The 23704-nt window shown below is 36.6% G+C and overlaps 2 protein-coding genes across 2 annotated transcripts in view; both read left to right on the top strand.

Annotated features, from left to right (window-relative positions):
• The window catches only part of LOC109063851 (CD209 antigen-like protein D), a 108356-nt gene that overhangs the window by 61506 nt on the left and 23146 nt on the right, over positions 1 to 23704 (top strand). The gene's annotated exons all lie outside the window — the stretch shown is intronic.
• Positions 20166 to 22658, top strand: LOC109091881 (CD209 antigen-like protein E). Its single transcript, XM_042717259.1, has 5 exons — positions 20166 to 20589; positions 20795 to 20899; positions 21208 to 21329; positions 21402 to 21505; positions 21868 to 22658. The coding sequence occupies exons 1-5, from the start codon at positions 20481 to 20483 to the stop codon at positions 22004 to 22006; spliced, it is 579 nt and encodes a 192-aa protein (XP_042573193.1). The 5' UTR covers positions 20166 to 20480; the 3' UTR covers positions 22007 to 22658.

Raw genomic sequence — 23704 nt, 5'->3', positions numbered from 1 at the left:
AGTGAATGAATGTAAACTTTATGAGTGAAAAGAGTGCAAATCAAACACCGCATTAGTGTTTCCTCTCTGTGCATCTCTCAGAAATCAGAGCTTGGCAGGAGTAATATCACATATAATAATACATCATACACGTTATATTATTTGTATATATTTAAAAGGCGATGATTTAAACCTTAGGCTACGATATGAAACGAATGAATGGAATAAGCACAGCGCGCTCAACAATCAAACAGCCGCGTTGCGGGTCTCAGTCTCTTAAAAACAAACCTGTTCTCTCTCAAGAGTAGGCTAATAATTAGCGTAGATACGGATACATTTTCTACTTGTCCTACATGTTTGCATCGTTATCTTTTGCTGGTTTGCGCGGCACACCCACATTAGTTTAGTGAAGTTCACTAAACATTGAGACTTGCTTAAAAAGTTCTGCGTAATGAAAATGTGCGCATTGAATGGATTCAGTCGTGTTCAAATGATCACTAAATGTTTGTCATGACATCTCTCTGCTTGCATGATAAATATTATTTTAGAAATTAATAGTTATTTTAGTTTAACACGACATACTTGTTCAGTGATAACTATGAAAAAAAATATAAAAAGTCATAACGGTCTTGTCAAGTACACTGTAAAAAATAAGTGTCATTTTAACTGTACAATTTTGTTTAAAAATTGTACAAAGTGTTAATAGGTTAAACTATATACAATGGGAAAAACTGTAAAAGATCTAACCAGTTTCGTGTAATTTACAGTTTTAGAAATAAAAGACCAAAAATCAATGTATAATTTTACAGTCAAAAACAATGTTGATATTCCCAGAATTTGTGACGCATCCACATTTGAAAGTATTTTGTTTAAATAAATGTTTTTTAATTAGTTTTTTGTTATCAGTTGTACATTTGGGCTTTATGTTACATGTTCTGCTGTTTAATGAAAGTTTATTGAATTGTTTAAGTATCGTGTGTCACCATGATGGTGTTGTTGTGTTTGCATGAATGACTTTGTGCCCCTTCATATATTAATATAAAGCTTGTGGCGAATGCTACTTGTGTGAACTTCGATTCTTCAATGTGGGCTTTCTCTTTTAATACCTGCATTATTATGGTGGTTGTCAGTATGTTAGGTACAAAACAGATTTTAATAGCAGTCGGCGTTGTTGAAACTGGTTTACATTAAATTTTCTTGTTTGTAAAATAAAGTTTTATACTGTTTGTTTTTTCGTTAATTGTGTTTACAGCATTCGGTATTTTTTACAAAAGTATTCTGGCAACCACAGCTGCCGTAGTAAAAAACTACAAGGACTTTTTTTTTACAGTGTATGTTGTTTTTACAAAAGTACTGGCAAAACAGCTGCCAAAATTATTTTGTAAAAAAATACAGACTACTAATAACTATGAAAAAAAATATAAAAAGTCATAACGGTCTTGTCAAGTAACTGTTCGTATCTGCATTCGGATACAACGTCGTAGCCTACAATGTTGTTGTTGTTATTATAAAGTTTTGCAAATGTACATATGTAATTGTTGCATAAGGCTATAAATTTATAAGCGTTTATTGATAAAAAAATAAATAAAATTGAATTTGTTTTCATTTACAATAGCATGAACCACGAGTAGGCCTAGTTGAGTAACTAAAATAAAATAAAAAATCGACTAGTAGAAATCAGTAGTCTTGCAACCCCTATACTGTACAAAATTAATAAGTATTTCATTATTGGTAAATTGAAGGCTACCTATGTGTAGACGTAAATAAAACACAATCTAACAGGTAGAAAATTAAATTAGAAACATCTAAACTTTTCAGAACGCAGCAAGTGCGCCGCTGGTCATGCACATCCTTTCCTGTAACAAAATTGAAAGCTAAGCCAAGATGGAGAAACAGGTGATCATAGCTGTACAAGGATAGCCATTTTTAAAATGTATTTAATAGCAGAGCTACTGCAAGGGATTTTTTTTGCTGAAACTTCTGCGGCTTCATGGAGAGCGGGTCATGGTTGCCTAGCAACAGCAGACGCCACTGGAGCGCAAGCATAGAGCGCAGGCTACAGAGTGCTTTGGAAAAAAAAGGAGAAAGCGGCGCGCCTAGTGTTTTCCACACGTTTTCAGTCGCGACATGCAAATGTGGTTTTGTTTTGAAGGGGAGTGCTTTTTTTTTTTTTTTTTTGCTGGACTCGACAGCGAGTCCAATGACCAAGTCCGAGACAAGTCCGAGTGCAAACACCGCCGAGACAGAGACAAGTCCGAGACGATAGAAAAATGTCTCGAGTCCGGACTCGAGTCCAAGTCCGGACTCGAGTAATACAGCCCTATCAAGACACTACATGATTACTTTGTCAGCATCAAGCAGCTTATATCACCTGATCACATTTTTGCCATGTTTTCTTTGCTATAATAATGTGTTTTATAAACACAGAATAACAGCAGCCAGAGAAAAAAATATATAAAGTCAAGGGTGAAGAGCCCAACCAAAGAAAACACTGATTGCAATGATGGTAACCTTTAAATAAAATCCAATAAAATATGAAAATAAACCTCTGTTAATTCTCAATAAGAACTTTTGTATGACAGAAATAAAGTAAAACTGGTTAGTAATAAGTGAAGCTGGTGATGCTGTTTGTGAAGTTGTTTAATCCTCCTCTGCTGAGATCTTGAGAGATTTAATGTTTTATATCAGATGATTTCATCTAAGCCTGTGACTGGAACTCAGTTGTAGTTGTTGTGTTTCTCTTTTTTTCTGTTCTTGTTGTTTCTCTTCACAGAAGAATGTTGCAGGTGTTCATCACTAATGCGCACTCATAAATTAATTAATAACTTAATTATATAACTTTAACACTGCTTCAGTGTTACTTTTAACACTCTGTAGTGTGGCCCCATATAGACACCCAGCAGTGCTAATTTGACACTGGGGATTTTGTGTCCAGTGCACTGTAAGTCAGAAATCAGATGTCAGAAAGAGCTTTAACATTCCTTTTACAAGGAATTTGTTTTATTGTCACAAGCTTCCAATACACAGAGACAACAACAACACAAAGATAATAAACACACACACACACACACACACACACACACACACACACACACACACACACAGTGCTTTGTGAAAGTATTCATATCCCTTCATTTTTTGTCACATTTTGTTATGTTGCTGCCTTGTGTTTAACTGCTTTAAATGGCTTTTTTCCCCACATCAGTCCCCCCATACACCATAATGGTAAAGCAAAAAACTGTTTTTTAACATCTTTGCAAACGTATTAAAAAAAAAAAAAAAACTATTCCATTGCATAAGTATTCATATCCTTATTTGGGACAGTTGAAATTTAGCTGTGGCAAATTCAACTGAATGGGCATGATTTGGAAAGGCACACGCCTAATAAAAGGTCTAACAGCTGATAATGCATATAAGAGCAAAAATCAAGCACTGAGGTCAAAAGAACTGACTGTACAGCTCAGAAACAGGTTTGTGTCAAGCCACACATCTGGAGAAGAGTTCAGAAAAACATTCTGCTTCACTGAAGGTTCACAGAAGCATGTAGTCTCTGTTACCCTTAATGGAAGAAGTTTAAAACAACCAGGACTCTTTTCGTTGCTCTGTAGTGCTGACCAGATGGCAAAAGTTCAAAAAGGAGATGGCTTGGATATGAGGGATCCAGAGTGATTTTCTGAGCCCTTTTCCTCACTCTGGATGTTGTTTTGTAATATGCATAAGAATACAATTGTCCCGCCTCATTGTTTAATGTATTTAGTTAATATATTATGTCTAAGGGCGTATTATTTTGTTTATTTTCTGGGAAAGACTCATACAGGCAAATATGTAACTGCTGCATGTTGTAGAGGAAATTAATCTAAGCCCTGTCTGTGAAACTGGGCGTTAATGTCTTTTATTTTGAGTCATTCTGCTTGTTAACAGCAGCTGTTCATCAGTGTCTGAATTCACTCATTCACTCATTCTCTCTGTCAGGTGGACTGTATTAGTAAACTCATGTAGGGAATAGTGAATGAGGGTGTAGGTTGTGATTTTTAGTGTTTACTCTGAGCACTGATAATTCACAGTTATACTGCAGTAGGCTATACTTTAACGAAAACAACAAATATTACCCAGAATGTATTGTTTTGTATGGTATATTACTTTTAATGGATACAGGATATTACTGTTAGAATTTGGCTGTTTTTTTACATCAAAGTTTTGCAGTGAAGAACCATTTTCCCCAATGGAGCTACGATCAACTTAGGCTTACGATGCTTTTGGGAAACACAGCACTGGTTTTGCGAGAGAACGCAAATCTTTGTGAGAGCAGCTAGCCACCAGGAGGCAATCGAAATGTTTTGGTTTTACTGCAGGGTTGGAGAAGGGTATAACTACAACCTGGAAATCTCCAAATGGGGGCGGGAAGTGCAAACTCTGCCCCACTGCTGATTCTAAAGATTTTATTGGTTGTGTCAATCACAGTGTTGATTTCCTAAACTATGCTACAAAAAATGCTAAACCTAAACCTACCCCACACCTGACCCTAACCTTAACCAGTGAAATTGGCATACCTTGTAAAAACTACAGAAATATTTGAAAGCTGGTTTATATAGCATATTTCTTCAAATCACACTTCATTGATTTAAGTCATTATTACAAGAAAGTTTTTGATGCTTATGAGAGACAAAGTTGTAATTATTGTGAGGATGTTTGTTTTTATTACTAGGAAGATTTTTGGTATTATGACTAACATAATCGTAATTTTTACTAAACTGTGATGGAAAGCAGCTTCTGTAAAATTCAGCCTCCTTTTGGTTCAAGAGTGTGAATTTGAATTGAATTGAGCAAAACACATAGGAATTTGAATTGGAATCAACAATCCTGTTATCCAATGATTTTGTGAAATAGTCTTACCTTTTTCTTCTGTATATATAAAAGTGTGTTTCTCTTAGCCAGTCTGTGGGGTCCAGATGCGTTGTATGTATGTGAAGAGGAGAAGAGCTGGTCTGACAGCAGGCAGTACTGCAGGGATCATGGTGGGGATCTGGTCATTATCAACACCGAAGAGAAGCAGGTGAGTTTGTGTGAGTGTCTGTTAATGAATGAGAGGAATCACACTTATTCCTGTTTTGTACATACATAAAACACTATCTATCTTTCTATCTATGCATGCTGAACATAATTTCAAACTTAATTTCCACCCTGGGATGGGATCATTTCTTTCCCTTTCGATACAGTTCACACACATTGTGTGCTATCATGCTAGGGGTAACCTCCATTTTCTCCAAATACTGAAGTCTGATTATGTAGCTGCAAGAACAAATGGCATTTCAGCCCACCAAAACAAGTGAGTGCCATTTCATGAGAATGTTTCTCCTTCAGCGTAAAGATAATTTAGATAAAGAAAATAAGAATTTAGCTCCAACTTTGATCAAACTCACCCACCTGCGATTTTCTAATGAAGACACTGATTAGCATGCTCAGGTGTGTTTGATTAGGTTTAGAGCTAAAAGGTGTGTTCAGCTTAACGCTGTGCTGCGCAGATCGATCGAAATCTGACATGAAGCAATGCATGCAGGTTAGAAATTTTTTCTGACTTGAGACGGCACTGACGCCGTGTGACTGTCACGTGTGGCATCAAAGTAAAGTGTTAGCACTCCGAGAGCAGACAGGTGACTCAGACGGCGCAGTTTCTCCAGAGCGGCTGCAGGAGCGCTGATGGTGACACCACTGTTTCACGATTGGCCGCATGACAACGATCACGTGTGTTTCGGGTTTATTATAACATCCTCAATTCCAATAATGCTCACAAATCTGTTTTTATAATAGTAAAAGTAAAAACATTTCTGAACTGTCTGTGTATTTGACAAATGTTGCATTTAATTTACTTCATCTGTGATAAAATATGCAAACACCGCGAGAGTATCACTACCGGGAGCAGAAAATGTAAGACTTGATGGCTCCGTTTTCCCAACTGCATCCAGCTAATCTCGCTGACCGCCGTCTGTAGCCGTGCTTCAAGTCAAACACACCTAAACTCTGCAGGAAAGTGGATTTGCGAGCCAGAATTGATGATCCCTGGCCTATATGAAACAGCAGGTTCTGTTGGTTTGAGCCATTCCAGTTCAACTGAGTGACTAAAGAATGACCAGTCAATGTTAGTATTCTCCTAGTTGCATTACAGGGCTGCCTACACAAAACCTTCAAGGGCCCAAAGGTACAAAAATTGCTCTGGGCCCGAACGGGCTGGCCCATACTGAGCCATCATTGGATTAATGTGGGCAGTCCCATAGTGTGGGCTGCTCACAGAGAGCTCACGGTGAGCCCAAAGCTTGGGCCTCACCTGAGCAAGCCCACACCGGGATTGTTTAGGCCCTAGCCCACTGTGCCCGCAAAAAGCCAGCATGGGCCCCGCAGGAGCATGTTTGCAGGGCTCCTCCTGGGCTTGGCCCAGTGGAGTCTCCATTGGAAACATTTGTGTGGCATCCAGCTGATCTTCGTCATCATAACCTGTATGTTCCTGCTCTACAGGCACAGATTTTGTCCATCTAACCGACATGTACCCTTGCCGGTGGTCAGGACTATTTTTGTCTGAGGATTCCGGCTTTATGGCCTGGACCACACTGATTTTAGGTTAATTGTGCCCTTTATTACCCATGTTACCCTCAGGGCCCTCAGTTTAGGTGCCCTAGGGCTGGGCTCGCAGGACCACTTTTCGTTCTGCACTTATAGCATAGTGCAATAGGATATTGTTCCCTTAGCATGATAGCATGCAGTGTGAGTGATCCGTATCGAAAGGGAATGCTCTGGTTACTAGCATAAACTTGGTTTCCTGAGATAATGGAAATGAATATTGTATACCTGGCCATGCTACAAAGCTGCACATAAGTTGATGCTGTCGCTTATTAGTCAAAAGATTCTGAACTAAATCATTAATCTATGCTGATTGACCTACTCTCAGCAGGTGCATGTGTTATTTAAAGGGAACATCAGATGCAAAATTCATTTTTACATGCTGTTTGAACTTAAAGGGATAGTTCACCCAAAAATGAAAATTTGATGTTTATCTGCTGGCCCCCAGGTTGTCCAAGATTTAGGTGAATTTGTTTCTTCAGCAGTCTGTCAGTCCTATAATGTAAGTGGATGGGAATCACAGCTTTGAGAGTCATAAAACATACACAAACAAAACCAAATTAAACCCTGCAGCTATTGACGATACATCGATGTGTAAAGACACAAAACGATCGGTCTGTGCAAGAAACTGAACAGTATTTATATTGTTTTTTACCTCTGATTTTCACCGCAATGTCTGAATTGTCCTGAGCATGGTACTTGAGGCGTCTTCTACTTCTTCCTGCTTGACACTCTATCTACAGTCTCAATTAGGAGTGTCAATGGTCCATTTGAGAGATACGTGGCCTTAATGCAATTATAAGTTTGCAATCCGCCATTCTGCCATTGGGGAAGTCGTGGCCTAGTGATTAGAGAGTTTGACTCCTAACCCTAAGGTTGTGGGTTCAAGTCTCGGGCCGGCAATACCACGACTGAGGTGCCCTTGAGCAAGGCACCGAGCCCCCAACTGCTCCCCGGGCGCCACAGCATAAATGATGCCCACTGCTCCGGGTGTGTGTTCATGGTGTGTGTGTTTGTGCACTCAAATAATCAACTCAAATAACATGACAGTAAATATATATATATATGTTTCTCAAGTGCCATGCTCAGGATATATATATATATATATATATATATATATATATATATATATATATATATATATACAGCCAACTTTTATATACTTTTGTCCCACAACAGTTTTCTGGCATCCCTCCTCCTCACTCCTTACTATTCCTGTTCCAGCTTGGGATGGGTCGCGTTCTCTGGGTCGGGCTTAATTCTGAGCACAGAGCCCTCCCTTTGAAGAGCACACAAAATATGCATACTGTTTGCTCAGTTAGATTATATGTACTGTACGTGCAAACTTCTTGCAGCTTCCTTTCTTGTAGCTTATTGCTTTCTCAATTAAGTGTTCCTCATTTGTTGTTATGAAAACATGACCTTATTCTAGCTGTTATCATTATAACCATCAGATTCACGGACTATAACTGTTGAGAAATGCCAGTCACAGAGAGATTTTTGACACCTGATGAGTGTCCTGGGAAGAATGTAAAGAAATAGAGAAGAGCATTTTGATAGCCTAATATTAATATTTGGTTTCAGGAAAAAAAAAAAAAAAATAAATAATAATAATAATAATAATAATAATAATAATAATAAAGAAAATCCATGACATTAATCACAATTTTAATTTGAATACAATTATTAAAAAAAAAAAAAAAATTATAAATATAATATATATATTAAAAAAAAAATATATATATATAAAAAAGCTGCATACAGTCGCAGAACAGTGATTAATGCATAGACAGCTTACTACCACAATCAAGGCCCAGAAACGTAGTAAGGACATCGATAAAACAGTCCATGTGACATCAGTGGTTCAACTTTAATTTTACGAAAGTACAGGCATACTTTTTGAGAGCAAAAAAAACTAAAAATAATGACTTTATTCAACAATTCTTCTCCTAGCACCATTATGGAGAGTATCACTACATGTTTTACATCAGCACACACTCTCTGTCCCTGAGTGTCACATTGACGCACATTATTAATCAACCTCCTCTGGTTAATTGTCATGTTTGGGTGGTTACAGATTCCTCTCACTGGCTTTTGTAGCTGCCAGAATGATTCTGTGCGATATACATTCAATCTTACAGTAGTATGAATTTATAGAGAGTTTTAGAATGAGAATGAAAGACTAGATTCTTCTGAGCCTGAACTAATAAAACCACTTCCTGTGTAGGGTTTGCACTATTTAAAAACACGCTGCACATTATAAAGACCACACCTCATCTGTGCACACATACTGTATGCTACTGTAAGTAAGAGCAAATAATGGAATCAGGGACCTTTTATGTATGCAGAAATATTAATAACAGATCTGGACCTCCAACACAGAGTCGCTGACAGGGTGAAGGAAAAGCTCGAAAGAAAAGTAAGCAGACAGTTTAGTTCGAAGCAGAGGCGGCGGCGCTAATGTTTGAGAAGCTTATAATTGTTCAATTAAAATTTCAATCATGGCTTTCTAGGAATAATGTGTCAAAGTTTCTGCTTCTATATTAAATATATTAACTCATAATTATTTTTTTATTGACCTTTTTTTTTTTTTTACTTTTTTTTTCCTGTAGGGTGAAATTTTAGATTTGATCATGTGGTGGTGGATTGTTATTAATTAATATTTGTGTGTTTTTTTCCTGCACTGTAAAACCTGACAAGTCACAGTAACTCAAACCGTTTGAGTAAACAGATTGCCTTTACTTAAACCATGTAAGTTTTAAAACTTTGCAATTATGTAATCAAGTGATTAATTAAGTGCTGATTGAGCTTTAGTGATGAACAGCTGCTGTTAACAAACAGCATCACCAGCTCCACTTATTAATAACCAGACTGACTTTATTTCTGTCAGACGTCTACAGAAGATCTTATTGAGAATTAAAGCTGCAAGCAGCGATGAAAGGGCCGTTGCACCCGGGCTCACCACCACCCAGTGGCCATAGGAGATCAGCGAACGTTGGACCATATGCGTTTAAAATGGTAAATATTTGTGCCACATTTCCTGCTGCCAACAGGTGGCGTTATGATCATAACTGAATATCGGTATGTAAATGTCTTCAGACCAGGACTTTTACCAAACATGCAAAGTTTCGGGCAGATCAGACATTGCATGTTTAAGTTAGTGTAAAAAAGTAATTTCCTGTTGCCAGCAGGTGGCACTAAGACTATAAATAAATATTGGCCTAAAGATGAGTTCAGGCCAGGACTCTTATAAAACGTGTGAAGTTTGGGGGCAGAATGGGCATTGTATGCAAGATTTACAATAACTTCCTGTTTCATAGTAATAATAGCATCCTTTAGCACATAGTAAGTTTTGCTAGCATGTTTGAGAATATTTCTAGCATGATTAGCACACAATGGCATATTTTACGGGTTTTTTTATGACCACATTTTCAATGTGGTCATAAATTTTCTAACTGACGTTCCTGGCTTGAAAAACTGATTGATACTTTCATTTTAAAGAAACCACCTTCATCTATCAGTGTTATTTATTAATTTTATGTATTACAAAAAGTTAATATTCAAATGAAAAGAAATGTAAAATTGGCATTATTTTTTATTTCTATAATAAACTCACAACATCCTGTTTGTCATGGGTGAATTAATGTAATCTGGGACAGTGGCTAATGTGGCACACCAAACCTCTGATGTGTTCATGTTTTGCTCCATCACAAGCAGCTCTGTATTAATATAATCTAATTCTAGCTGTTATCATGAGTCTCATTCGTTGCTCTGAAGTGTTGAGGAGACAATCACGGTAAACTACAGAAGTCTAAAAATTGCCCTGATTCACTGAGAGTCTGTGAAACTTTTTAATAAAACGATCGATTCATAGTAAACCCACTGCATTTTGTTTGGAGCCATGGATGCAGTGCTGCATTGTCATGGTTACATTCTAGGTGCAGATACTACACTTCTGTTTGGAATTTGATGAAAGCCTCACTTTCTGTTCAGTGATTCAAACGATTTTGAGTAGAGTGGGAGGAAACGCTCCCTTAAGGACTGTGTAGTTTTTTGAAAACAAAATAGTGTACAGAATAGTTATCGTAGTTTAAGTGACAATAGCATCAATTATAAACCAAGTATGAAAAATGTCCAGAGTTTATATGGGGTCATTGGATGCCTATTTGTATGGTGGCTGAAAGAGGTCAATGCACTGCAAATAGAAAAAACACCTGCAAATTAAAGGGGTCATATGATGCGATTTCAATTTTTCCTTTCTCTTTGGAGTTTTACAAGCTCTTGGTGAATAAAGAAGATCTGTAAAGTTTTCTTTTTAACATTTTTAGTAAATTAACTCAAACTGTTTGAGTAAAAACAGATATCCTTAAAAACCTGACAAGTTAGGTTTACTCAAAACCGTTTGAGGAAACCGATTGCCTTAAACCATTTAAGTTTTTAAAACTAAAACACTGTAAAACCCGACAAGTAACGTAAATCAAACCTTTTGTGTAAACAAATATCCTTAAAAACATGACAAGTTGGGTTTACTCAAACCGTTTGAGGAAACAGATTGCCTTAAAACCATTTAAGTTTTAAAACTTAATAGTTGTGAGTACTCTGAACTTAATTCAGTTGAGTTCACTGAAAGAAGATATACATTGCAATTAAGTAATTAAGTGATTTAATTGAGTGATAATTGTGAATTAGTGATGAACACCTGCTGTTAACAAACAGAATTACTGAAGAAAAAGAGAGACACAAGAAACTACAACTGACTTCAGACACAGCCTTAGATAAAAATAAACTGAAATAAAAAATACATTAAATCTCTCAATATCTGATTAAACAACCCCACAAACAGCATCACCAGCTCCACTTATTAATAACCAGACTGACTTTATTTCTGTCAGACGTCTACAGAAGATCTGATTGAGAATTAACTAAGGTTTAGATATTGATTTATGTTTTCATTTAAAGTAACCATGTTAGAGATCAGTGTTTGCTTTAGTTGTGCTCTTGACCCTTGATTTCTGTCTTCGTTTTTTCTTTGGCTGTTGTAACCATTTGTTGTAACTCAAAAGCCCAGAGAAAATATCATCAGGTGTTATACACACACTCTTAGAAGCTTCCTTTTATCCAAAGCAACTTACAGTGCATTCAGGTTAGCATTTCTTTTTTATCTAACCTGTATCTAGATGTTGGTTGTTATACTGTATATTGGTGATGATAACCATTGATTATTGAACTGTTTGGAGTCTAATCTCTGATGAAATTAGGTGTTGTGTAATTAGTTGGATTGTTTACAGTAAAAGTGATTCTAAGAGCCAGTGGTTTCTGTGATAATCAGTTAATATAAAGAACTTTCCAAACAGTTTGGTTTTCTGTGGTGACACTTAGTCACACACAGACATCAATAATCAGCATATGAACCTCAACAATGGTGACCATAAAAAAAAACAAAAAACTATGCAGCAGAGCATGCTGGGAGCCATGGATGAGTTTTGTACTACAATAGTACCCAGCATGCATTGCAGCATGTTTTTTTTTTTTTTTTCGTAACCATTGTTGAGGTTCATATTCTGATTATTGATGTCTGTTTGTGACTAAGCCCAAACTGTTTGTAAAGTCCTTTATATTAACTGATTATGAAAGAACCACTGACTTTTTGAATGGCTTTCATTGTAATCAACTGAACTAACTATAGAACACCTATTTAGTAAGATTTTGAACTCTGAACAGCTCCATAATTGATGATTATCATCACCAATATGCTGTATAACAACCAATACCTGATCATATTTTCTCTGGGTTTTTTGAGTTATAACAAACATGTTTAAAAAACACATGGTTACAATGTCCAAAAAAAAATAAATAATCTAAGACCGAAATCAAGGGTCAAGAGCCCAACTAAAGCAAACACTGATCTCTAACATGGTTACTCCAAATGAAACAATAAATCAACATCTAAACCTTAGTTAATTCTCAATAAGATCTTCTGTAGACGTCTGACAGAAATAAAGTCAGTCTGGTTATTAATAAGTGGAGCTGGTGATGCTGTTTGTCAACAGCAGCTGTTCATCACTAAAGCTCAATCAGCACTTAATTAATCACTTGATTACATAATTGCAAAGTTTTAAAACTTACATGGTTTAAGTAAAGGCAATCTGTTTACTCAAATGGTTTGAGTTACTGTGACTTGTCAGGTTTTACAGTGTTGCAAAGACTAAAGTCTCAAATCCAAAGAGATATTCTTTATAAAAGTTAACACTCGTCCACGGCCCCCTGAAACAGCTCGTTCTAACACGCCCCCACATATCTACGTCAGTATGTGGGGTCCGTGTACGTTTTGATCATTTAATGTCCTATTTAGAATGCAATAACAAGAAATGTAAAAATGGCTAATTTATTAGTTTTTCCATTTAGTTTAACAAACCGAAAATTAGATTTTGGCTTGATTTCTAATTTTTCGTTTGAGGTTTACAAATCGGTTTATGGCTTCAATATTTGATTGCACTTGTGGGCGGCGCTGAAAGTTGCTTTCATCTGATTGGTCGAATCGCTCCGCCCTCAGCACGGCCTTTTCATTCTTTCAGGCAGAACAAGAGTCAGTACTATAATGTCTGAAACCACCACTCACTGTTAATTAGCGTAAGATTTGAATCAGATATTGCTGGGCACAGAATTCTTGCTGCTGCGACTTGCAAGCGACCCCTTTAAATTATTTCTGAATTGTAGTATTGTATTAATATTGTCCCATTGATAAATAAAGTGCAAATATTTATGTCTCCTTGGATAAAAGTGAAGTGGAAATAAAAATCAATAATAGACTGATCAGTTCCATGATAATATGTCTGTAACATTTACCACTCTCGTCTTTTAAGTCAAAAGGCACTATGTGTGTGTGTCTGACATTAATAAATAATTGTGAAAATTAATAAAGTTAAATTTATGAAATAAATTAGAAATAACATTTAAATTAATGAGTATAAGCATGTATAGCCAACTCAGTTCAAATGAAAAGAATGAGATAGAAAAGAAAGAAGGTAGAATCAGTGACCTTACTGACCTTCACCTTACTGACAAAAATTAACAGGGTTTAGGGCAAATAAAATCCTTATTTTTCATGCCTTATAATTTTATTAGTTTTATTACATACTAAATTGGTTGATGTTTCTCTTCTTAGGCTTCTTTGTTGGGCTTGAGAAAGCCAACATATATTTAAACATTATTATTATTTATTATGAGAGTAATTGACACCGACTAGAACTTTCATATAAAAAGTCAACATCAACTTTAGCTGCCTGGTGCCAAATAAAAAATATTATGTTTTGGAAAACAGCAAGTCAAATGAAGAATAGGGGCCACACACTTGCACTGAATACCCATGTTACTTTTATACCACCATATTTGTTTGCATTTTTCCATTTAGCAGACGCTTTTATCCAAAGCAACTTACAGTGCATTCAAGCTATCAATTTTTATCTATCATGTGTTTCCGGGGAATCAAACCCCAAACCTTGCACTTGTTAACACAATGCTCTACCACTTGAGCTACAGGAACAGAATTTGTTCCTTCTAGTTTACTGTGTTTTGGTTAGGATATTAAAAGATGCTTTTTTTTATTTATTTTTTTTGTGTGTGTGTGCACCTCTGCAGATAAGACACATGAATGTTTCCTTAAAGATTGCCACTAGTTTTGCCCTATGTGCTGATCCCTGTGTATTGGAAACAATCTCCTGAATCTGTCTGGAAATATTTTCCAAGCCATGAGGGGCCTCCAACAGATGTTTTGAAGTAAGGAGGGATAAGTGAAAATTATTTATGTGGAAATATATATATTTTTTATAGTTGCAGAGATACTGATGCCTCTGTTCTGTAGGATCGCAAATCGAGGAGATGTTGGAGGCAGAGGTACACACACCAAAAAAACTGCATCTTTAAATATCCTAACCAAAACACAGTAAACTAGAAGGACAAATATGGTGCTGAAACAGTAACATGGGTATTGCTCATGTTCAGTCTATTCAATGCTACATTTAGTGCAAGTGTGTGGCCCTCTGTTCTACATTTGACTTGCTGTTTTTCAAAACATAATAACTTTTATTTGGCACCAGCTGCAGTAGTTATTGTTGTTGTATATTATACAGCTATCATTGAGCTAAGGTATATCCCCCGCCCCCAGCTATCATTGAAGAACCTGTATTCAGCTCATGCTGCAGGAGTGTGGTGGGATGCAAGGTCTGTATTGACCAATGGGTGGAGATCTCAAGGCAGTGCCCTAAATGCAGATCTGAAGATTTTGTCATCACAGAAGTTGCAGGCCTATCCAAAGTTCTTGAAGTCACTAAGAGTGTTGTGTAAAAGTATGCATTTTCCCACTTCCTGCAGTAGCATCTAATGTTTTAATGTTCTTGAAGCCACTAAGAGTTTTGTGTAATTCTGTGTAGAACAGTTTGCTTTTTTTTCCACTTCCTGCAGTAAAATTTGTTAAGTCAGTAAGGTCCAAGCAGGGTATGTGCAAATGTGATAGTTTTCTAAAACATTGCAGTTTTGTTTGTATGTTTTGTGAAGATTAAATAAAGTTTTTACAGATTTCATTTTCCGTTGTATTTACTGATGTACACCTCTGCATGCAGACACCCAAATGTGCAAATTCATTTATAGATTTAAAACCCTGTCCTGAACCTGGAGAACCATGTTCTGCAGAGTTCAGTTCCAACACACTTGCTTGGACATCCTGATCCTGAAGACCTTGCTTAGCTTAGGTGTGTTTATTTGGGGTAGCTTAACTTTACAGGACACTGGGCCTCCAGGAGCAGGACTGAGAGCCCTGACATTAGCTCTTTTACATTAATTGCAGGTGATTTATCAACACCTAGTACATCTTAAAATATACAGCTCATGAAAAATAATAGTTCCAGATGGACAGACATTAAATGCATAAACCAGTGTGAATAAACTATATCTTAAAATAATTTTGGAGGTAGGTTGAAAAAGCCAGAATGGGAAGTTTTAAGTAGTTGTACAGCTTGAAGTGTGAAGTTTATTCTTGTACACAGATATGGCATATTCATGGCAGTACACATGGAATTCATGTATTTATTTGTCATTTAAACTGATGTAAACAGAAAAAGAGTAGACTGGGTTTTATAAACCTGTCACCCCCTCAAGTGGACATTAAGTATTAAGGCCTTCATTGCTCAGATAACGAAAGTCAATAGGATTTTTTTGGGAAGGTGAGTCTGACCAGTTATACAGCAACGCGAGTCTGAAGGTCTGAGCTGAATTTGGTGAAACATTAAAGTTCTAGTTGGTGTCAATTACTCTCATAATAAATAATAATAATGTTTAATTATATGTTGGCTTTCTTTAGTATGTAACAAAACTAATATTACTTATTTATTTCATAAATTTAACTTTATTCATTTTCACAATTATTTATTAATGTCACACACACCTACTTAGAGCCTTTTGACTTAAAAGACGAGAGTGGTAAATGTTACAGACATATTATCATGGAACTGATCAGTCTATTATTGATTTTTATTTCCACTTCACTTTTATGCAAGGAGACATAAATATTTGCACTGTATTTATCAATGGGACAATATTCATACAATACTATAATCCAGAAATAATTTAAAGGGGGTCACTTGCAAGTCGCAACAGCACAAATTCTGTGCCCAGCAATATCTGATTCAAATATTACGCTAATTAACAGTGAGTGGTGGTTTCAGACATTACAGTGTCGCACTCGTACTGACTCTTATTCTGCCTGAAAGAATGAAAAGGCCGTGCTGAAGGCAGAGCGATTCGACCAATCAGATGAAAGGAGCTTTTCAGCGTCGCCCACAAGTGCGATGAAATATTGAAGCCATAAACTGATTTGTAAACCTCAAACGAAAAAATTAGAAATCAAGCCAAAATCTAATTTTCCCTTTGTTAAACTAAACGGGAAAATTAATAAATGAGCCATTTTTCCATTTATTGCATTCTAAATAGGAAATGAAATGATCAAAGCGTACACGGACCATGTGGGAAGATTTGCATAAAGCTGCCCAGATGTTCACGCAAAGAAAGAAGGCTTACCTTTTATTTTCGTTGTAGTATTGTTGTTGCTATGTTGTATAGACGCTGTGTGTTTCACTGTGAAAGAGAAACTAATTTGTTTGGCCTTCCAAAAGAGGACGATATCCGCTTCATCATGCCTGGGGCTGATCCGTGCTGTTCGCTGAGGAAATACATCAACTTTGCGCTGTGGATTGCTGAATCGGCTTTCACTGTGGATGAAGCGGAGTCCATACCAGGGTCGTCACATGTGGTTGCTGCAAGATCAAGGTACGCTCCTTCGTAGAATCTGCCTGCCGCACCGTTCTCAAGCCACCCGCCTCTGCTCACTCAAGGTGTGTGTGACACTGTTTCGTTGAGAAAGCGAAACTACTTTGTTTGAGAAGAAAGTCATATACATCTAGGATGGCTTGAGGGTAAGTAAATCATGGGGTAATTTTCATTTTTGGTTGAACTATTTAACAATGTTGAACATTTTGGCTAATTAATCTTAAACATGTATAACGCATTGACAGCGCTGACTTTGAATATTAATTAACAATTTTTGCCATAAACATGTGAATTACAGTACATACAGTGAAATGACTGAATGAAAAATGACAGAATAATGACTAAAATTGAATACAAATGAATATGTTCATTCTGATCTTATCTATCAGGTCTCGCACACACGGAAGCATCGCAGACACTATTGACATAGTTCCATTGAGTTCCATTGAGTTTGGACAATTCTGTGCACAGTAATCATCAGAATATCTCTTCGACTGTCTCTGAAAATGTCCGGATTTTTTTGTAATCATGCTGTAGATGCTTTTTTTTAGGGTTTTTTTTTAATATGTGTTTTTAGAGTACTAAAACAAACATAACCGGAAGAATCGATACACTGCTTCGACGGGCACTTCTGGTAATTAATTCTGCTGTGACAAAGGAACATCGCTTAGGAGACATTCTGCTCGAGAAGCACCCGGCTGCAGCCTGCAGATCGAGGCGGGGCTGCACCTGGGGTGGGGCTGCACGTGTGGCCCCGCCCCATACATACTCTGATCGGTTCGATCGTCTTTCATAGACATACATTATAGGAAATGTGTGCGTAGCTGGTGTAGGACGGAGTATGTTGTTTAAAAGCTAAAAACTGTGCAGTTTTACAAAGCCTTCATTATAATGCACAGACGAAAAAAAAAAAAAAAAACATTAGCCTGTAACTTGCCATGTCCCTGAAATGATTGTTTTGTTAAACTGATCTTTAGGCTAACAGACGAACAACCAACTACATTTACATTTTAGTCATTTAGCAGACGCTTTTATCCAAACTGACTTACAAATGAGGACAATGGAAGCAATCAAAAACAACAAAAGAGCAATGATATATAAGTACTATAACAAGTCTCAGTTAGCCTAAACACAGTATACGTAGCAAGGGCTTTTAAATAATATAATAAATAAAAAGAAAACAGATAGAATAGAAAAAGAATAGAGCAAGCTAGTGTTAAGAGGTCTTTTTTATAATTGTATAATAAATGAAAAGAAAATAGATAGAATACAAAAAGATTAGAAAGGCAGTTAGATTTTTTTTTTTTATAGAATTAGAATAGTGAGTGCAAAAGTTAGAGGGTCAAATAAAGATGATGATTTAAGCCGATTCTTGAAGATGGCTAAGGACTCAGCTGCTCGGATTGAGTTGGGCAGGTCATTCCACCAGGAGGGAACATTTAATTTAAAAGTCCGTAAAAGTGACTTTTTGCTTCTTTGGGATGGCACAATCAAGCGACGTTCACTTGCAGAAAGCAAGCTTCTAGAGGCACATAAGTCTGAAGTATTGAATTTAGGTAAAGGGGTGCAGAGCCAGTGGTGGTTTTGTAGGCAAACATCAATGCCTTGAATTTTATGCGATACATTATACATATAATACATTTAATAAATGAATCGGGTTTATTATTCACAGTGGAAGGATCAGATATTCAGATAGAATTATGAATTAAATAATTTTTTAAATTTTGATTATTTCATATCATCAGAGTATGAGAAAGGAAATGAAAAGGATGTATCAGTATTGTTTTATATAGCATAAGACAAATAATGTTACATATAATTATCTGTCATGCAGTTGATAAATGACATCGCAACAGTCTAATGTGTCTGCTGTGTGCCATTTCAATTTTTTTGAAACTTTAATTTTCTTTACCACATTGCAAAGAAAAGACTTTTTCCTCCCATTTATTTCAGGAAAATATGCTGCTCCTCGTTATTTTGAAGTGAAGAAATCGAGAAACTTATTTCTACCGGCCAGTGATGATTCTGAAAGGACATACCTGTAATCTGTTGCTATAGTAAAGAACGCAATTTCATGCGCACCGTGCTCTTATTTCAGTGCAGTTGTTAAGATTGTGGTCATTTCAGCAAACAGTTTCATACATTTTAACAGCATTAAGTTAAACTTTTATATATCATTAAGTGGTACTATTTAGAGATCAGTGATGCTCACGAATTTTAGACACATATTTATGTTTTTACTCAGCATGTTTTAAGCGTTTTCCTCCCATAGAAAACAATTGGCCTAAAAGGAAAACGCTTAACGTGGCGTAATGCATTAAAATGTTTTTTTAAAAAGACCAAACTCAAAATTTTTAATAAAGCTTTCTTTTTACAGACAAGCAGGCTATGGGAGGGAAATGCTTAATGTGTAATTAAACACATTGCATTCGTATTCTGGACTCATATCTGTTTGTCTGTGAATGTTGTGTTTTTTTTATGATTTGTTTACTGAGTTTGGTCTTTTTAAAACACCGTTTTAATGTGTTAAGCCACGTACTTTCACGTTAAGCATTTTATAATGTCCCAGTGATTAATTTGTGAATTCGACTGATCCAGAAGATTTGCAGCAGCTAACATCTCGTGATTTAATAAATCAGAAATAGTGAGTCAAGTTAACAATAAACAACTGTGCTTTATAATGAAGGCTTTGTAAAACTGCACAGTGTTTTTAGCTTTTTAAACAACATACTCCATCCTACACTAACTACACACACATTTCCTATCATGTATCATTTGAGTTTGGTCTTTTTGTGGCCTAACGGTTAGAGAGTCGGACTTGCAATCCAAGGGTTATGAGTTCGAGTCTCGGGCCGGCAGGAATTGTAGGTGGGGGGAGTGAATGTACAGCACTCTCTCTAAAATTGATACCACGATTGATGTGAAATTGGGAAAGGATAAGACCCCCCATCTGCTCCCTGGGCGCCGCTGCATAAATGGCTGCCCACTGCTCCGGGTGTGTGTTCACGGTGTGTGTGTGTTCACGGTGTGTGTGTGCACTTTGGATGGGTTAAAAGCAGAGCACGAATTCTTAGTATGGGTCACCGTACTTGGCTGTATGTCACGTCACTTTCACTTTTTCACTTTTTTTTTTTTTTTTTTTTATGTATGTCTATGAAAGACGATCTAACCAATCAGAGTAGGTATGGGGCGGGGCGACACGTGCAGCCCCGCCTCGATCTGCAGGCTGCAGCCGGGTGTACTTGGATCTGCTCCGGCGGTGAAACAATGAAGGACTCATGACAGCTCACTCAGGGCGGGATATTTATAACGATCCAGTAGGCTAACCACTTCCTTCAGCCAGATCTCAGCTCAGAGTTGAAGGTAAGGTCACGATGCCACAGTGATGCAGCTTCAGAGTCTGAGGAGAGTGTCAGACCAGAAGTCTATATTTACACTGAAGGACAGGGTCCAATGAAATCACTTCCTGTGTAAAATTAGCAGTGTTAAAATGAATCATATCATAATCATCACCTGAAAGACCACAGCTCATCTGTGAAGACGTACTGCAAGACACAAAAACAAAAGAAATGGAATTTACTGGAGAGTACTTTAATGAAAATGCTAATCACAGAAATTGTATTGACACAGTTAGACCTCGAACACACTGCCAAGATGAAGGAAGAGCTCGAAATCACAGTGAGTAGAACCTTTAATTTGAATCAGAGATGATTTCAGGAAGTGAGAACTGTAGTATTTCAGTCATTTTCTAAGAACAATGCGTTTTATTTACTTAAGCAGCATAATTTCTTGTTTGTGAGTTTAATAAGATATTGAGTGAGTGAGTGAGTGAGTGAGAATAAATATTGATCAGTATTTTGTGTCTATTCTTCCTGTCTGACAGGAGGAAGGCGGTTTTTGGTGCCAATCACTGTGAGTCTTGGGATCATTTGTCTTCTTCTGATTGCTGCCATCATACTGCAGCACTTTCTGCCCACTACTAAGCGAGGTTCAAACTGTTTTTTGTTGTTGTTGTTGTTGTTGTTGTTGTTAATCCTATATATACAATTTTAAAGCTATAGCGTAGGCAACATTTTCCATAATCATTTTATTTTACTGGTTGAAAGTCTCGATGGCTCTGTGTAGCCACAGACCAATCAGAGAGTCCATGATGACTCACAGATGTTCACAGTTTTGGGAGGCATGATGGCCAAAAGAGGCATTTGCAAAGGTGTTTTTTTTTTTGTATTTCCGCCATGTTACACTAGTAGTGCAGAAACTGCCTACTCCAGCTTTAAAACTCTGTGTTTCTCTCAGGATATCTGTGGGGTCCAGATGGCTTGTTCATGTCCAGTGAGTTAAAGAGCTGGTCTGACAGCAGACAGTACTGCAGGGAGCGTGGAGCTGATCTGGTCATTATCAACACTGAAGAGAAGCAGGTGAGTTTGTGTGAGTGTCTGTTAATGAATGAGAGGAATCACACTTATTCCTTGTTATTACTATTCACACAGAGACACATATCTTCATTCATCAAGGAGAGAGTGTGGATTGGTTTGTCTGACAGAGAGAACGAGGGCATCATGAAATGGGTGGATAATTCCCCTCTGAAACAAGGGTAAGTGCTAAAACACTCACAGAAAACCATGGTGGATTTATTTGTTTTAGTCTGTTTATTCTTAATTTAAAAATAAGACCAATAATGAGAAGATTTTCTGAACACACAGTTCTTCCACCAGCACAACCATGAAAGGCAATTCTAACGAATACATTCTATTAAAAGAATATTCTTCTGTTCTCTTGAATTTTCACTTCTGCTTCTGCAATATTTTGGTTTACTCTTGAAACTATTGTGCTGTTGGTGGTATTGTTGATTACTGAATTGGTTGTCACAATCCTCATTGAGTTGCTAAATGGATAAAAACTTTAAGCAAACTTTAGGGGTTCTGAATCATTAAAAATCTGGCCCATTTTATTCAGGTTTTGGGCCACGGGTCAGCCGGATAATTATCAAGAAAGGAATGAGGACTGTATTGAACTGATGCCTTCAGATGCCGTCCTGGAGAACTGGGATGATCGCCCATGCCTTGAAAATAAAAGGGGGATTTGTGAGAAATAGGGTTCATCATTGTCTTGTTTTTTCATGCTTTTACATTCCTCCATTAAAGCAACTGATAGTACATCCATATTCTGCTGTTATCATGTTTCTCATCTGTTGCTCTGAAGTGTTGAGGTGAAAGTCTAAAGTGCCCCAGACGGCAATAATACACACTTTTACTCTGATATTGAGTGTCTGTAAAACTGCTTCTGATTTTAATTGCTTCCTGTTTTAATCAAATGGTCAATTGACAGTATAATCAAAGCAATTTTGGTTTCATTTCTTGTGTATCTGCTTTGTTGCTTTATGGAGAGTTTTCCTCCAGTCCAGCAGGAAGCAGCAGAGAGCAGAGCAGACAGTTAAAATATTCTATAGTTTCTGGAAAGCAGTACTAAAAGGAAAAAAAAAATCTTTAAACAAAAAATAAGAATAATTTACTCATCACCATCCTGTTAAAAAGTTTGCAGCCCCTGTCTGTCATGTTCAGTTTTGGTTTCAGTTTCATTTCCATGGACTTTTAGTTTGTATCGCCTTATTTTACTGTTTTGTTCCTGTTTCCTTTCTTCCCACTGCTTATATTTTGTTATGGTTACTGATATCTGTTTCTTGTCTGGCTCTCCTTCTATTTATAACTTTATTGCCTATGTTTATTAAAGATTGACTGCTACATTTACATCCTTTCTCTTCCCTCTACTACAAGTAGCTGTGACACTGTCAACCTGTGTATTTCTTAATATTTTGTCTAACAGCCCTACCCTTACCAAAAAGTAGTATACTTCAAGTTTATTTTATTAAGTATACTTAAGTAAAGTTCAAGTATATTTAGACTTTTTTTAAGTATAAGTCAAGTATACTTAAATGTCATTTTAAGTATATTTCTGAGGAGTACATAAAGCCCATTTCTGAGAAGTACATAAAAAGTAAACTAAAAGCATACTTTCCTATTTTTAGTTTAAAAGAAGTATACTAATAGCACACTTGAATAAACTTCTTTTTCGTAAGGGTAGTGTGCCTGTAGAAATGTGCAAAAACTATTTTTTCAGGTAAAAAAAAAAGGTAAATTATTACACTGCTCCATAGCGGATACTAAGTGATCAAGGTCTCGGTCTGGTTCCACTTAAACTTACTGCACAGTATTAATCAAAGTGGGCAGATCTGCACTATTTAAGTAAAAAAAAAAAAAAAAAAAAAAATTATTCTAGAGACCACAGCTCATCTGTTTAGTAAGTGCAAATAATGGAATCAGAGACCTATTATGTAAATTTTGAAAAAAAGGAAACACAGAGTCACTGCCAGGATGATGGAATAGCTTAAACATACAGCAAGCTTATTTGAAGTATGAACCATAAGATATGTCCACCCTGTCATGGAAATATATATTAAAACTGTTAAATACATTGCAAAATGAAGATGCAAATTCATATAATTTTTAAGCAATATTAACAACAACTGAATTCTATATTCCTGTCATGATTATGTCCACTCATGTCATGTTTAAGTGGCCGACAGAGTAGACATTTTGACTATTAGCTATTTGCATATTAGCTTAGAACAAACTGTGACTGGCTAAATAGTTAGTCTGGTTGATGAAGAGAATTTGGTATATTTAATCTTACATATTTTGAAAACACTGTATTCGAATCACTTCTGGCATATTTTATGGTGACAGGGTGGACATGTTAAGCTTTGGCAAAGCAAGTAAGCAAACTCATACGAAGA

This window comes from Cyprinus carpio, chromosome B1 (assembly GCF_018340385.1).
Source record: "Cyprinus carpio isolate SPL01 chromosome B1, ASM1834038v1, whole genome shotgun sequence".
Lineage (NCBI taxonomy): Eukaryota > Metazoa > Chordata > Actinopteri > Cypriniformes > Cyprinidae > Cyprinus > Cyprinus carpio.
The sequence above is the reverse complement of the archived record's forward strand: the minus strand, read 5'-3'. Positions and strand labels throughout refer to the sequence as shown.

What these genes read in the sequence shown, in the direction of transcription:
- LOC109091881 (XM_042717259.1), top strand. Translation starts at nt 20,481, where the DNA reads ATGGAATTTACTGGAGAGTACTTTAATGAAAATGCTAATCACAGAAAT. An exon ending in TCTGCCCACTACTAAGCGAG is followed by an intron (nt 20,900 to 21,207) that starts GTTCAAACTGTT and finishes TGTTTCTCTCAG; the next exon opens with GATATCTGTGGGGTCCAGAT. An exon ending in AATTCCCCTCTGAAACAAGG is followed by an intron (nt 21,506 to 21,867) that starts GTAAGTGCTAAA and finishes CATTTTATTCAG; the next exon opens with GTTTTGGGCCACGGGTCAGC.